Source organism: Salvelinus namaycush, chromosome 42 (assembly GCF_016432855.1).
Source record: "Salvelinus namaycush isolate Seneca chromosome 42, SaNama_1.0, whole genome shotgun sequence".
Taxonomy (NCBI): domain Eukaryota; kingdom Metazoa; phylum Chordata; class Actinopteri; order Salmoniformes; family Salmonidae; genus Salvelinus; species Salvelinus namaycush.
This window is the reverse complement of record NC_052348.1, coordinates 20240744-20255053: the sequence shown is the minus strand read 5'-3', so window position 1 is coordinate 20255053 and position 14310 is coordinate 20240744. Positions and strand designations below refer to the sequence as shown.

Here is a 14310-nt window from a genome sequence, read left to right as displayed (position 1 = left end):
CCTCATGAAGCTGGTTGAAAGAATGTCAAGCATGTGCAAAGCTGTCATCAAGGCAAAGGGTGGCAACTTTGAACAATCTGAAATATAAAATATATTTTGATTAGTTTAACACTTTTTTTGGTTACTACATAATTCCATATGTGTTATTTCATAGTTTTGATGTCTTCACTATTATTTTACAATGTAGAAAATAGAACAAATAAAGAAAAACCCTGTAGTTTTTATTTATTTAACTAGGCAAGTCAGCTAAGAACAAATTCTTATTTACATTGACGGCCTACCCCAAACCCTAACCCGGACGACGCTGGGCTAGTTGTGCGCCGCCCTATGGGACCCCCAATCACGTCCGGTTGTGATACAGCCTGGAATCAAATCAGGGTCTGTAATGACGCGTCTAGCACTGAGATGCAGTGCCTTAGACCGCTGCGCCACTCAGGATTCCCCATCGGGAATGAGTAGGAGTGTCCAAACTTTTGACTGGTACTGTATGTAAATAAGGTATTTACGTTTTATTTGTATACATTTGTGAAAATGTCTCTGTCATTATGGAGTTTTGTGAGTAGATTGACGAGAGAAAAAGATTGTCATCCGTTTTAGAGTAAGGCTGTAACGTAACAAAATGTGGAAAAAGTGAAGGGGTCTGAATACTTTCCCAATCCATTGTATGTCTTCAGGATGTTAGCCCAGGTCTCTTATGTTTTATAATACACAACGTGGTTCATATTTACATTAGCTGCATACACTTCAACCTTTTCTTCTTGCCCAGCGACCCCCTCCCAGGCCAGCAATCATATGTTAGCCAAAAAATCACATCTTGTCATACTGTATCTTCAGGTGAATGATAATGGCAAGGAGAAGTAGTAAACTTTTTTTTTTTTATGAATAGATTTAGTAGATTCAGTATTTTGACATACCCACATTTTATAATTGGAAGAAGTTTAAACTCTAACATGGCCTACTGGCTAGAAAGTTAACGCCAAACACATTTTCGCTAAGTGCAGCTATTTAGCTGATTTAAACAAAGGTTAGCCATGTGTTGGCAAAAATGTATGTTCAAGTAAAGAACTTACTAGCAGTCAGTGGCACTTGCCACACTGGTAGCCTATTCGTAGGTGCTTTTTCAAAGCCTATGTCAGACACGCCAGTGTAATTGGCTCCAGTGAGTGTAATTTGCCCAATATTAGGAAATGTGTTGACATCTTTAGAAATAAAATATTATCTTTTCTAATTCAAAATGTGTCTATTCTGTTTTTGCTAATGATATTCATAAACATTGTAAATACACTTTTCTCCACTTTTTACATGTATATATAATTATATATTTATTTTTTTGCAGACCCCCTGCAGTTTTTGTTTATCAATTTGTATAATTCAATCAGTAAATAATATTCTCACATTGACCCTAAATATACTGAACCAAAAAAAAGGCAACGTGTAAATTGTTGGTCCCATGTTTCATGAACTGAAATAAAAGATCCCAGAAATGTTCCATACGCACAAAAAGCTTCTCTCTCAACTGTTGTGCACAAATGTTTACATCCCTGTTAATGAGCATTTCTCTTTTGCCAAGAGAATCCATCTACCTGACAGGTGTGGCATATCAAGAAGCTGATTAAACAGCATGATCATTACACAATTGATTTTTTTTGTCGATGGCAATTTGAATGCACAGAGATACCGTGACGAGATCCTGAGTCCCACCTCCATCACCTCGTCTTTCAGCATGATAATGCACGGCCCCATGTCACAAGGATCTGTATACAATTCCTGAAAGCTGAAAATGTCTGTTCTTCCGTAGCCTGCATACTCACAAGCATGTTTGGGATGGATCGACATGTACGACAGCGTGTCCCTGTTCCCTCCAATATCCAGCAACTAAGCACAGCCATTGAAGAGGAGTGGGACAACATTCCACAATCCACAATCAACAGCCTGATCAACTCTATGTGAAGGAGATGTCACCAGATACTGACTGGTTTTCTGATCCATGCCTCTACAATGTTTTTAAGGTACAGTATCTGTAACCAACAGATGCATATCCATAGATTAGGGCCTAATGAATTGTTTTTAAATTGACTGATTTCCTTATGAACTGTAACTCAGTGAAATCGTTGAAATTGTTGCATGTTGCGTTTATTTTTGTTCAGTGTATACTGTATATTCAAATCAAATTGTATTTTTCACATGCGCCGAATACAACAGTTGTAGACTTCACCGTGAAATACGATCCCTTTCCCAACAATACAGTTAAAAAGTAAGAAAAGTTTACCAAATAAAAATTGTCAATTGTAACTCAATAAAATGACAATAACGAGGTTATATACAAGTAGTACCGGCACCGAGTCAATGTGCGGGGGTACGAGGTAGTTGAGGTAGTATGTGCATGTAGGTAGGGATAAAAGCGACGAGGCAATCAGGATGGGTAATAAACTGAGTAGCAGCAGTGTACAGTATGTGTGATAGTGTGTTGCTGAGAGGTCGAAGAAAAATGTCAAGAATCGTGCAAGCTAACGGGCGGGCCACAAACAGGCAAATAATGGCGCAGAACGGCATCTCGAAACGCACAACTCAGCGGTCCTTGTAACGAATGGGCTATTGCAGCAGACGGCCACACCAGATTCCACTCCTATCAACTAAAAACAAGAAGAAGCGGCTCCAATGGTCACGCGATCCTGGTTCCTGCTGCTTCATGCTAATGGAAGAGTCAGGATTTGGTGTAAACAGCATGAGGCCATGGCCACATCATGCCTGGTGTCAACGGCACAGACTGGTCGTGTAAGGGTGTGGGGAATATTTTCCAGGCACGTGTTAGTTCCCTCAATACCAATTGAGCAACGTTTTCATGTCCCGAAGAATTTAGGATGTTGTGGTGGCAAAGGGGGTCCGACCTGGTACTAGTTGGCCACTGAGTGTATATTGACCCTATATATATACAGGTAACTGCCAAAATAATAGAAACACTGAGGGATAAATGAGGGAGTGAGGGATACAAAATGAGGGATACAAAGTGTATTGAAAGCAGGTGCTTCCTGAGTCAATGAAGCAATTAAAATCCCATCATGCTTAGGGTCATGCATAAAAATGCTGGTAATGCAATTGTTTTGGCTACCATTGGTCACTGAATGGTTTGATGAGCTTGAAAACGATGTAACCCATATGCCATGGCCTTCTAAGTTACCAGATCTCAACCCAATTGAACATTTACATTTTACTCTTAGCAGACGCTCTTATCCAGAGTGACTTACTAAATTACTTTCAGAACTAAAAGACTAGCGCCCCATAGTACTCACTTTTGTCATCATGAAGTGCTTTGAGAGGCTAGTTAAGGATCATATCACCTCCACCTTACCTGACACCCTAGACCCACTTCAATTTGCATACCGCCCCAATAGATCCACAGACAATGCAATCGCCATAGCCATCACACTGCACACTACCCTATCCGGACAAGAGGAATACCTACAGTGAGGGAAAAAAGTATTTGATCCCCTGCTGATTTTGTACGTTTGCCCACTGACAAAGAAATGATCAGTCTATAATTTTAATGGTAGGTTTATTTGAACAGTGAGAGACAGAATAACAACAAAAAATCCAGAAAAACGCATGTCAAAAATGTTATAAATTGATTTGCATTTTAATGATGGAAATAAGTATTTGACCCCTCTGCAAAACATGACTTAGTACTTGGTGGCAAAACCCTTGTTGGCAATCACAGAGGTCAGACGTTTTTCTGGATTTTTTTGTTGTTATTCTGTCTCTGACTGTTCAATTAAACCTACCATTAAAATTATAGACTGATCATTTCTTTGTCAGTGGGCAAACGTACAAAATCAGCAGGGGATCATATACTTTTTTCCCTCACTGTATGTAAGAATGTTGTTCAATGACTATATGTAACAGTATAGCTTCCGTCCCTCTCCTCGGCCCTACCTGGGCTCGAACCAGGGACCCTCTGCACACATAGACAACAGCCACCCTCGAAGCATCGTTACCCATCGCTCCACAAAAGCCACGGCCCTTGCAGAGCAAGGTGAACAACTACTTCAAGGTCTCAGAGCGAGTGACGTCACCGATTGAAACGCTATTAGCACGCACCGCGCTAACTAGCTAGCCATTTCACATCGGTTACATATAGTTCAGCCTTCAACACCATAGTAGCCTCCAAGCTCATCATTAAGCTCGGGGCCCTAGGCCTGAACACCCTTCCCTGTGCAACTGGGACCTGGACTTCCTGAGGTAGGAAACAACACCTCCACTACGCTGATCCTCAACACAGAGGCCCCACAAGGGTGTGTGCACAGCCCCCTCCTGTACTCCCTGTTCACCCATGACTGCGTGGCCACGCACACATCGAAGGTCAATCTTCAAATTTGCAGACGACACAACAGTAGTAGGCCTGATTACCAACAATGATGAGACAGTCTACAGGAAGGAGGTGAGGGCCCTGGCGGAGTGGTGCCAGGAAAATAACCTCAACATCAACAAAACATGGACTTCAGGAGACAGCAGAGGGAGCACGCCCTTATCCACATCAACGGTACCTCGGAGTACACATCACTTCAAGTTTCAAGTTCAAAGCTTCAGGTTCCTCGGAGTACACATCACTGACGATCTGAAATGGTCCACTTACACAGACAGTGTAGTGAAGAAGGCACAACAGCGCCTCTTAAACCTCAGGAGGCTGACGAAATTTGGATTGGCACCTAAAACCCTCAAACTTTTACAGATGCACAATAGAAAGCATCCTCTCAGGCTGTATCACCGCCTGGTACTGCATCGCCCGCAACCGCAGGGCTCTGCAGATAGTGGTGCGGACTGCCCAATGCATCACTAGGGGCACACTGCCTGCCCTCCAGGACGCCTACAGCACCTGATGTCACAGGAAGGCCAAAAAGATCATCAAGGGCATCAACCACCCGAGGCACGGCCTGTTCACCCTGCTATCATCCAGAAGGCGAGGTCAGTACAGGTGCATCAAAGCTGCGACCGAGAGACCGAAAAACAGCTTCTATCTCAAGTCCATCAGGCTGTTAAATAGCCATCACTAGCCGGCTACCACCCGGTTACTCAACCCTGTACCTTAGAGGCTACTGCCCTATGTACATAGACATGGAATTACTGGTCACTTTATTAAAGTGACTAGTGTTCCATTATTAATGTTTACATACTGCATATGTCTATACTGTATTCTACTGTATTTTAGTCAATGCCACTCCGACATTGCTCGTCCTAATATTTCTTAATTCCATTATTTAACTTTTAGATTTGTGTGTATTGTTGTGAATTGTTAGATACTACTGGACTGTTGGAGCAAGGAACACAAGCATTCCATTACACCTGCAAAAACATCTGCTAAATATGTGTATGTGACCAATAAAATGAGATTGTATTTACAGTTAGTGCAGTCATCTTAAGATAGCTAGGTCGGACAACCACGTATCACAGACAAAGTAAGTCCATTTAAAAAAATGTTTAGCTATCAGCAAAGTCGGCGCTAGTAGGAGGGAAAAAGTGAAGAGCGAGTATTAGTTCACGAAAGACAATTATGGGAGATTCTGGAGTGTTTTCCACTACCATCAACAACACCAAATGATGGAATTTTTCGAGGAAGAAATGTCGCATCCCTCCAGTAGAGTTCCAGACACTTGTAGAATCTATGTCGAGGTGCATTGAAGCTGTTCTGGCTTGTGGAGGCCCAACACCATATTAAGAAACGTTGTTGATGTTTCCTTTATTTTGGCAGTTACCTGTATATTCTCACATTGCTTCCAATTAAATCAGGGAGTTGGAAGGAATGGACATTTTCCTATTAAAAGTACAGGGAATTACTGCAGACCAATATTAGTTTGAAATGTTTTGTGGACAGAGAAGCTTCAGATTTTCTGTGTCCATGAGTTGAGTCAGTAAAGGAACAACTTCATTTGATCAATAATACAGCCTAGTTACTTTTACCCCTACCCACAAGTACATACTATAATGTATTACCTCAACAACCTCGAACCCAGGAACATTGAATCGGTAATGGTACTCCTTGTATATAGCCTCGTTATTGTTTTAATTGTGTTACTATTAACTTTTTTATTTTGCAAATATTTGTCTTTTTAACTGCACTGTTGGGAATGGGCTCTTAAGTAAGCATTTCACTGTAAGGTCTACACCTGTTGTATTTGGAGCATGTAACCAATACAATTTGATTTGATATAGTAATAATACACCTGTATTTGTTTGGAGAGTTTTGTAGAGCTCATGCCCGTCGACTTAACTCCTCCCTCCTCTTTTCAGGCCAAATCTACTGTCAAAGAGGAGGATGCGGAGGGGCAATAGAGTCTGGACAGACAGAGAAGTGTCCCCCTGACACTCAAAACACAGAGCAAGGGAGAATTGTAGGATCGAGGTCCAAATTGCTAGATTTCAATGGACTGTCCACCCGAAACCGCTTTTTCATCCCCAAGGGTTACTCTCCACCAGGTTCCCCAAAGAGGGAAGCAAGCCCCCTTCCCGAATTTCAACAGGCTCCACTTCTTCATCGAAATGTATAGAAAAGCAGCCGCAACAGCTAACGTCAGCCAAGAGGCAGCTCCGGTGCAGCCACTGCTCCAAGGGCTCCTCCCACAGCCACCAGCTGAAGATGCATGAGAGGGTGCACACCGGAGAGAAACCATTTCAATGTGTCTACTGTGGGAAGTCCTTCACCCAGTCCGGCAACATGAAGAAGCACCACCTCGTCCACACTGGCGGCAGGCCACAGGACATTGGGCTGCCCTAAGTGTTTCAGGGTGAAGTTTCCCCTAGGTACAGGTCTAGGATCAGCTTCCTCTCTTCCAATACTAACCTTAACTGGTTGTGGAAAATAAACTAAAAACTGACCTAAGATCAGCATCTAGGGGCTAATTCACACATCTCCACTTGGAGTAATGATAAGCACGTTGTGTGGAAAAACTCCTGGCCCTGGTTGTAAGGGAAAAAGCTCCACACGTCTGGGGTTTTCATATTAAAACTGGGTCCATGTGTTAACAGTTTGGAAGGTTTCCACATGGAACGCTACCCTCTGTGTGTAGTGGTCGTGTTTTCAGTTCAGCTGGCTTGATGCTTGGTCCAGAGTGGATTGATAATGTAGAAGTTATTGCAGGTGAAGATTTTAAACATCCTTATGAATTTGTATTGGTGCAGTGATGATCCAAAGTACAGTAAAAAATGAAATGTTTACACGAAATTACATATTTCTTTCATAGGTACAACATTCTTGTGCAGCACTCCTGTACAGTAGGTGGCAGTGTTAAACTTTAAATTCTACAGCCCAGCATATGATTACATTACTGTGACGAGGAAAATAAAGCTAGCTACAATCAAAAGCTATCTATCTATCGATGTTTAGCTTCTGATATGATTGTATTTGTTTTACTAGATTGCTAGATAACTGTAGAGAATCATAATATAGAAAACACAAAGACTGTTTTCATATTGAAAAGGGACCAAAAGCGTCGGGGGACAATGTCGGGTTCCGTGGTCGATTTCCAGGCGCAGATAGCCTCAATCATGGAGGTGCTAGCCAACGCGGCTGTAGCCGAAATCTGCAAAGTTGTTGACGATGGCTATGCGGTTGTACACCTGGAGATTTCCCAAAGCCAAAAGGAGAACGAATTTCTACGGAGGAATATGAAATTGATGGAACTTCAGATCGCGAGGTTTCGGGCTGAGAGAACAAAGTTTTCAAATGGGTCCGTCCACAATCGCTTCCATGGAATACGCCTGCTAAACAGACACAACCATCGAGAGACGGCAACGACAGGTTGGTGGTTGTGATGATGAATTTGACAGTGCACATAGGCTAAATTACATGAATCTTCAATTTGACCCCGTCCATCAATTGTGTTTTACAAAGTTCAAAGCAAGCATAATACAGCCATAATTTATGTACTGTCAATACAGTTAGGGCCCAGCAGTATTATTGACATTCCATATATGACGTATCATGCTTAATTTGTACTGTCAACACAGCTAGGATCCTTCTAGCTCTAAAGACACATTACACACGTCATGAACGTATTATGCTTGCCATGTTCTTTGTAAAAACACCATTGATGGATGGGGGCATATGGAAAGTAATCATAATTTATTAAACTGTCATACACTATATATATATAAAAGTATGTGGACACTCCTTCAAATTATTGGATTCGGCAATTTCAGCCACACCGTTGCTGACAGGTGTATAAAATCGAGCACACAGCCATGCAATCTCCATAGTCAAACATTGGTAGTAGAATGGCACGTACTGAAGAGCTCGATGACTTTCAATTTGGCACCTCCATAGGATACCACCTTGGCAACAAGTCAGTTTGTCAAATTGCTGCACTGCTAGAGCTGCACCGGTCAACTGTAGGTGCTGTTATTGTAAAGTGGAAACGTGTAGGAGTAACAACGGCTCAGCCGCGAAGTGGTAGGCCACAAGCTCAAAGAACGGGACCGCCGAGTGCTGAAGTCGCATAGCCCAAAAAAACATTTCTGTCCTCGGTTGCAACATTCACTACAGAGTTCCAAACTGCCTCTGGACAATACATCAGCACAAAACTGTTCGTCGGGAGCTTCATGAAATGGGTTTACATGGCCCGAGCAGCCGCACACAAGCCTAAGATCACCATGCGCAATACCAAGCATCTGCTGGAGTGGTGTTAAGCTCACCGCCATTAGACTCTGAAGCAGAGGAAATCGTTCTCTGGAGTGATGAAACACTCTTCACCATCTGGCAGTCCGACGGACGAATCTGTTTTGGCGGATGCCAGGAGAACGCTACCTGCCCCAATGCATAGTGCCAACTGTAAAGTTTGGTGGAGGAGGAATAATGGTCTGGGGCTGGTTTTGGCGAGGCCTCTTAGTTACAGTGAAGGGAGATCTTAACACTACAGCATACAATTACGTTCCAGACAATTCTGTGCTTCCAACTTTCTGGCAACAGTTTTGGGAAGGCCCTTTCCTGTTTCAGCATGACAATGCCCCCATGCACAAAGCAAAGTCCATACAGAAATGGTTTGTCGAGATCGGTGTGGAAGAACTTGACTGGCCTGCACAGAACCCTGACCTCAACCCCATCGAACACCTTTAGGATGAATTGGAACGCCGACTGCGAGCCAGGCCTAATCGCCCAACTTCAGTTCCCGACTTCACGAATGCTCTTGTGGCTGAATGGAAGCAAGTCCCCGCAGCAATGTTCCAACATCCAGTGAAAAGCTTTCCCAGAAGAGTGGAGGCTGTTATAGCAGCAAAGGGGGTACCAACTCCATATTAATGCACATGATTTTTGAATGAGAGTTTTGACAAGCAGGTGTCCACATTCTTTTGGCCATGTAGTGTAGTTATAATTATTTATTTTTTTAACCTCCCCTATTATTTCCAGGACCTACTTGGCAAAGCAGAAACAGACTTTCCAACAGGAGTTTTGGGAACAGCAGCATACCAAGAGACAGACAGCCCATAGACGTGGACCAAGAAGATGTCTCTCCATCAAGGCATATGGATACTACAAGTGATGAGGTAAGTTCCAATTTTAAAAGCCGATTTTTCATACTTTCACAGACTTCTATCTGTTTTAGTCTCGGACACGAGACACTTCCTTCCGCCTGGGGATGAGGTTATGTCTGTATAGACGTATATATCCCAGCACATTATAACCATAGATGTTTGCTGTGATTAAAGTAATACTCTCTATACTTTCAAGGCATTTTTGCACAAACGGTTTGTAAACGCTCACGCAAAATACAAAAGGTGGAGTTTACCCTCCACCACTGGTTATAACACAATAACACCAAGGCAACTACTATGAATTTCACTAAATCCCATGTCATGCCCATATCTCCATTCAGTAGATAGTGTATGCTCTGTCTCACTCATCTCTCCCACTTAACCCCATCAGCAGTCAGCAGAGACCGAGGAAGGGGAACCAGACCTGTTGATCATCAAGGTGGAGGGAGAAACAGATGACCAGGAATCTAGGTCCAGACACCCGGCCAGAACAGTGGAGGGCAGCAGAGAGCTAACCACCCAACTGGCTGCAGCCACCACAGAGGACCCTGTCATTCAGTCCAGTGACCCCAGAGGCAACAACAGCTACAACAACACCGCTATGGAGGTCAGTGGATCTGACACCGTCTTCCTCCAGTCAGAAACAGGGAATGTGAACCAGGGACCACAGCAGTTTACAGGACTTGAACCCAGAGCAGAGAGACAGAGTCTGGACACAAAGTGTGACATGAACAGGGACCTCAATCTCCTAAGAGATTCTTTAAACCAGGTGTGCAGAGAGGTAGTAGCGACTGATGATGGTGCCTCTGCTGCTCACACTAAAGTAATGGGCCTAGGGAGTGGCCCAGTGGGCCCAGAAACACAGAGTAGCTCGGCCATGGAAATGAGAAGTGTAGGGTTAGAAAACCTCAGGTTTTCCCCCAAGTCGTTCCATTCTTCATCAGAACATGTGATAGTGATTGACTCTGTGTCCAGTGGGCAGCAGGTAGATAGAGGTTTCGAGTGGGGTCAGGTGGGTACAGCTACTGCACCACAGGACAATCGGACTGGAAATACGCAGGGAGTGGGAGTGTTTAACAGAAACGCACCAACGATTCACCCTGTACGCCACAAATCGATGAGAGACAACACCACGCAATTGGTTTCACCCGTCTTCCGGCCCTCAGAGATAAATACAGGCATGCATCTTGGCACAGGAAATGCAGGTGAGGCCAACAAAGATAGTTGGTGTTCGTTGGCAAGCCTCCATAGACACTCTGAAATACCAGGAAGAGGAGCTCAACAACCAACTCATACCTCACTTCCTGTTGGCCATTTTAGACCAAGCACCACAATTTCCTCTCACTTGAGTAATCTCACCACACACGGTAGACTATGCACCGTAGAACAACTGTAACAAACTGCCATAAGAAGTTTGTCCATGAGAGCGACTTGCGGCAGCACGCTGTTGGCCACACCAGGAAGCGAGCGTTCGCCTGCACGTTGTGTGAGAAGAGCTTTGTGTCCCCCAGCAAGCTCCAAGTGCATCAGAACGTCCACACTGGAGAGAAGCCCTTCAGTTGTGCACAGTGCGGACGCAGGTTCTCCCACTCCAGCAATCTGAAAAGACATCAGAAGCTTCATCATTGAGAACTGACACAGAAGCAAGAGATTCCTATTGAAAATATGTTATAGCAATATCATGAGTTCAAACGTTGTCATATGTTTGCTTTGGTCTCATGCATGTTAAATAAAATAAAAAAAACATTTGTTACATTTTAGTAATTTAGCAGACGCTCTTATCCAGAGCGACTTACAGGAGCAATTATGCTTAAGTGCGTTGTTCAAGGGCACGTCAACAGATTTTTCACCTAGTCGGCTCTTGCAGAGCGCTACAAATTTGCAAAACATATGACATATTACAATTTGTGTTGGCTAACGTTAGCTATGTGATTAGATAGCTAGGCTAGGGGTTAGGGTTAAGGTAATGAGTTAGGTTAAAGGGTTATGGTTCGGGGAAGGGTTAGCTAAAATGCTAAGTAGTTGCAAAGTAGCTAAAAAGTAGTAAGTAGCTAAAGTTGTCCATAATGAGATTTGAACACTCAACCTTTGGGTTGCTAGACTTTTGTGTTGTACGCCCACCCATCCACGCCGACCAACCACACTCCTTTCATTTTTGCCTTAAGTAACCTTCTTTCTTATGTAACTATACCAAAAGTACCATATCATATTCATTTGAGGGTCACAGATGTAGATGTACTATGTTACATCTAGTCTGAGACAAGGCTGGTTTACAATACAATGTGGTTCATATTTACATTATCGGCATAAACTTTTAAGTTTTCTTAGTTCCTTGGCTCCTTCAAGGCCAACAGCATCATTCACATTCACTTTTAAGGCTGATAGTGGTGGTTTTCTCATAAGAATACTGCGTGCCTCACAAAGTTATAGCAGATCCTGCAATTGTACCATGAGAGTGAAAAACTGTCCTTTTGTACCAATTTGTTCATTAAATCCTATAATTCCCTCAATAAATAATATTTTTCAAAGAATTATGGTGCTTCTTATTTTTTTTGTATTTTACCCCCTTTTTCTTCCCAATTTTGTGATATCCATTTGCGAGCTTGTCTCATCGCTGCAACTCCCCAACGGGCTCGGGAGAGGCCAAAGTCGAGTCATGCGTCCTTCGAAACTAATGTGTCTGAGGAAACACCGAAGTCAGCCTGCAGGCGCCGGGCCCGCCACAAGGAGTCGCTAGAGCGCGTTGAGCCAAATAAAGCCCCCCAGCCAAACCCTCCCCTAACCCGGGAGACACTAGGCCAATTGTGCACCGCCCTATGGGACTCCCGGACACAGCCTGGGATCGAACCCGGGTCTGTAGTGACGCCTCAAGCACTGCGAAGCAGTGCCTTAGACCGCTGTGTCACTCGGGAGGCCCCTCATGGTGCTTCTTGACCGTAAATATACACTCACTGGCCAGTTTATTAGGTACACCCATCTAGTACTGGGTCGGACCCCCCTGTAGCCACGAAGGGATGCACCTGGTCAGCAAAAATGTTCAGATACGCTGTGGTGTTCAAACGTTGCTCAATTGGTACATTCCTGTGCCAGGAAAACATTACACCACCGCCACCAGCCTGTACTGTTGACACCAGGCAAGATGGGGCCATTGACTCATGCTTCTTGTGCAAAATGGCTATGCGGTTGTACCACTCCTCAATTGTCCAGTGTTGGTGATCGCGTGCCCACTTGAGCTGCTTCTGCTTGTTTTTAGTTGATAGGAGTGGAACCTGGTGTGGTCGTCTGCTGCAATAGCCCATCCGTAACAAGGGCCGATGAGTTGTGCGTTCCGAGATGCCATTCTGCACACCACTGTTGTACTACGCCGTTATTTGTCTGTCTGTGGCCCGCCTGTTAGCTTGCATTATTCTAGCCATTCTTTTTCGACCTCTCATCAACAAGTTGTTTTCGTCCACTGGACTGCCGCTGACCGGATGTTTTGTTTGTCGCACCATTCACGGTAAATCCTAGAGACACGGTTGTGCGTGAAAATCCCAGGAGGCCGGACGTTTCTGAGATACTGGAACCGCGCACCCGGCACTGACAATCATACCATGCTCAAAGTCTCTTAGGTCGCTTGTTTTACCCATTCTAACGTTCAATCTAACAGTAACTGAATGCCTCGATGCCTGTCTGCCTGCTTTATATAGCAAGCCAGGGCCACCAGACTCACTGTCTGTAGGAGCGAACCATTTTCGTGAAGGGGGTGGTGTACCTAATAAACTCACATTGACCCTAAAATACACTGCTCAAAAAAATAAAGGGAACACTTAAACAACACAATGTAACTCCAAGTCAATCACACTTCTGTGAAATCAAACTGTCCACTTAGGAAGCAACACTGATTGACAATAAATTTCACATGCTGTTGTGCAAATGGAATAGACAAAAGGTGGAAATTAAAGGCAATTAGCAATACACCCTCAATAAAGGAGTGATTCTGCAGGTGGTGACCACAGACCACTTCTCAGTTCCTATGCTTCCTGGCTGATGTTTTGGTCACTTTTGAATGCTGGCGGTGCTCTCACTCTAGTGGTAGCATGAGACGGAATCTACAACCCACACAAGTGGCTCAGGTAGTGCAGCTCATCCAGGATGGCACATCAATGCGAGCTGTGGCAAGAAGGTTTGCTGTGTCTGTCAGCGTAGTGTCCAGAGCATGGAGGCGCTACCAGGAGACAAGCCAGTACATCAGGAGACGTGGAGGAGGCCGTAGGAGGGCAACAACCCAGCAGCAGGACCGCTACTTCCGCCTTTGAGCAGGAGGAGCACTGCCAGAGCCCTGCAAAATGACCTCCAGCAGGCCACAAATGTGCATGTGTCAGCATATGGTCTCACAAGGGCTCTGAGGATCTCATCTCGGTACCTAATGGCAGTCAGGCTACCTCTGGCGAGCACATGGAGGGCTGTGCGGCCCCACAAAGAAATGCCACCCCACACCATGACTGACCCACCGCCAAACCGGTCATGCTGCAGGATGTTGCAGGCAGCAGAAGGTTCTCCACGGCGTCTCCAGACTCTGTCACGTCTGTCACATGTGCGTGTGAACCTGCTTTCATCTGTGAAGAGCACAGGGCGCCAGTGGCGAATTTGCCAATCTTGGTGTTCTCTGGCAAATGCCAAACGTCCTGCACGGTGTTGGGCTGTAAGCACAACCCCCACCTGTGGACGTCGGGCCCTCATACCACCCTCATGCAGTCTGTTTCTGACCGTTTGAGCAGACACATGCTCTTGGACTTGGAGTTACATTGT

General features: G+C 44.4%; 2 protein-coding genes across 4 annotated transcripts in view; both read left to right on the top strand.

Moving 5' to 3' along the window:
* Positions 1-14310, top strand: part of LOC120035034 — a 39812-nt gene that overhangs the window by 23160 nt on the left and 2342 nt on the right. The window lies entirely within an intron of this gene.
* LOC120035035 lies at positions 6297-11445 on the top strand. The gene is made up of 3 exons (XM_038981793.1): positions 6297-7789; positions 9395-9531; positions 9911-11445. The coding sequence occupies exons 1-3, from the start codon at positions 7492-7494 to the stop codon at positions 10913-10915; spliced, it is 1440 nt and encodes a 479-aa protein (XP_038837721.1). The 5' UTR covers positions 6297-7491; the 3' UTR covers positions 10916-11445.

Excerpts from the sequence above, each read along its gene's own strand:
- LOC120035035 (XM_038981793.1), top strand. The coding sequence starts at position 7,492 with ATGTCGGGTTCCGTGGTCGATTTCCAGGCGCAGATAGCCTCAATCATG. Across the intron at positions 7,790-9,394 it reads TCGAGAGACGGCAACGACAG|GACCTACTTGGCAAAGCAGA; the intron begins GTTGGTGGTTGT and ends TATTATTTCCAG. Across the intron at positions 9,532-9,910 it reads TGGATACTACAAGTGATGAG|CAGTCAGCAGAGACCGAGGA; the intron begins GTAAGTTCCAAT and ends TAACCCCATCAG.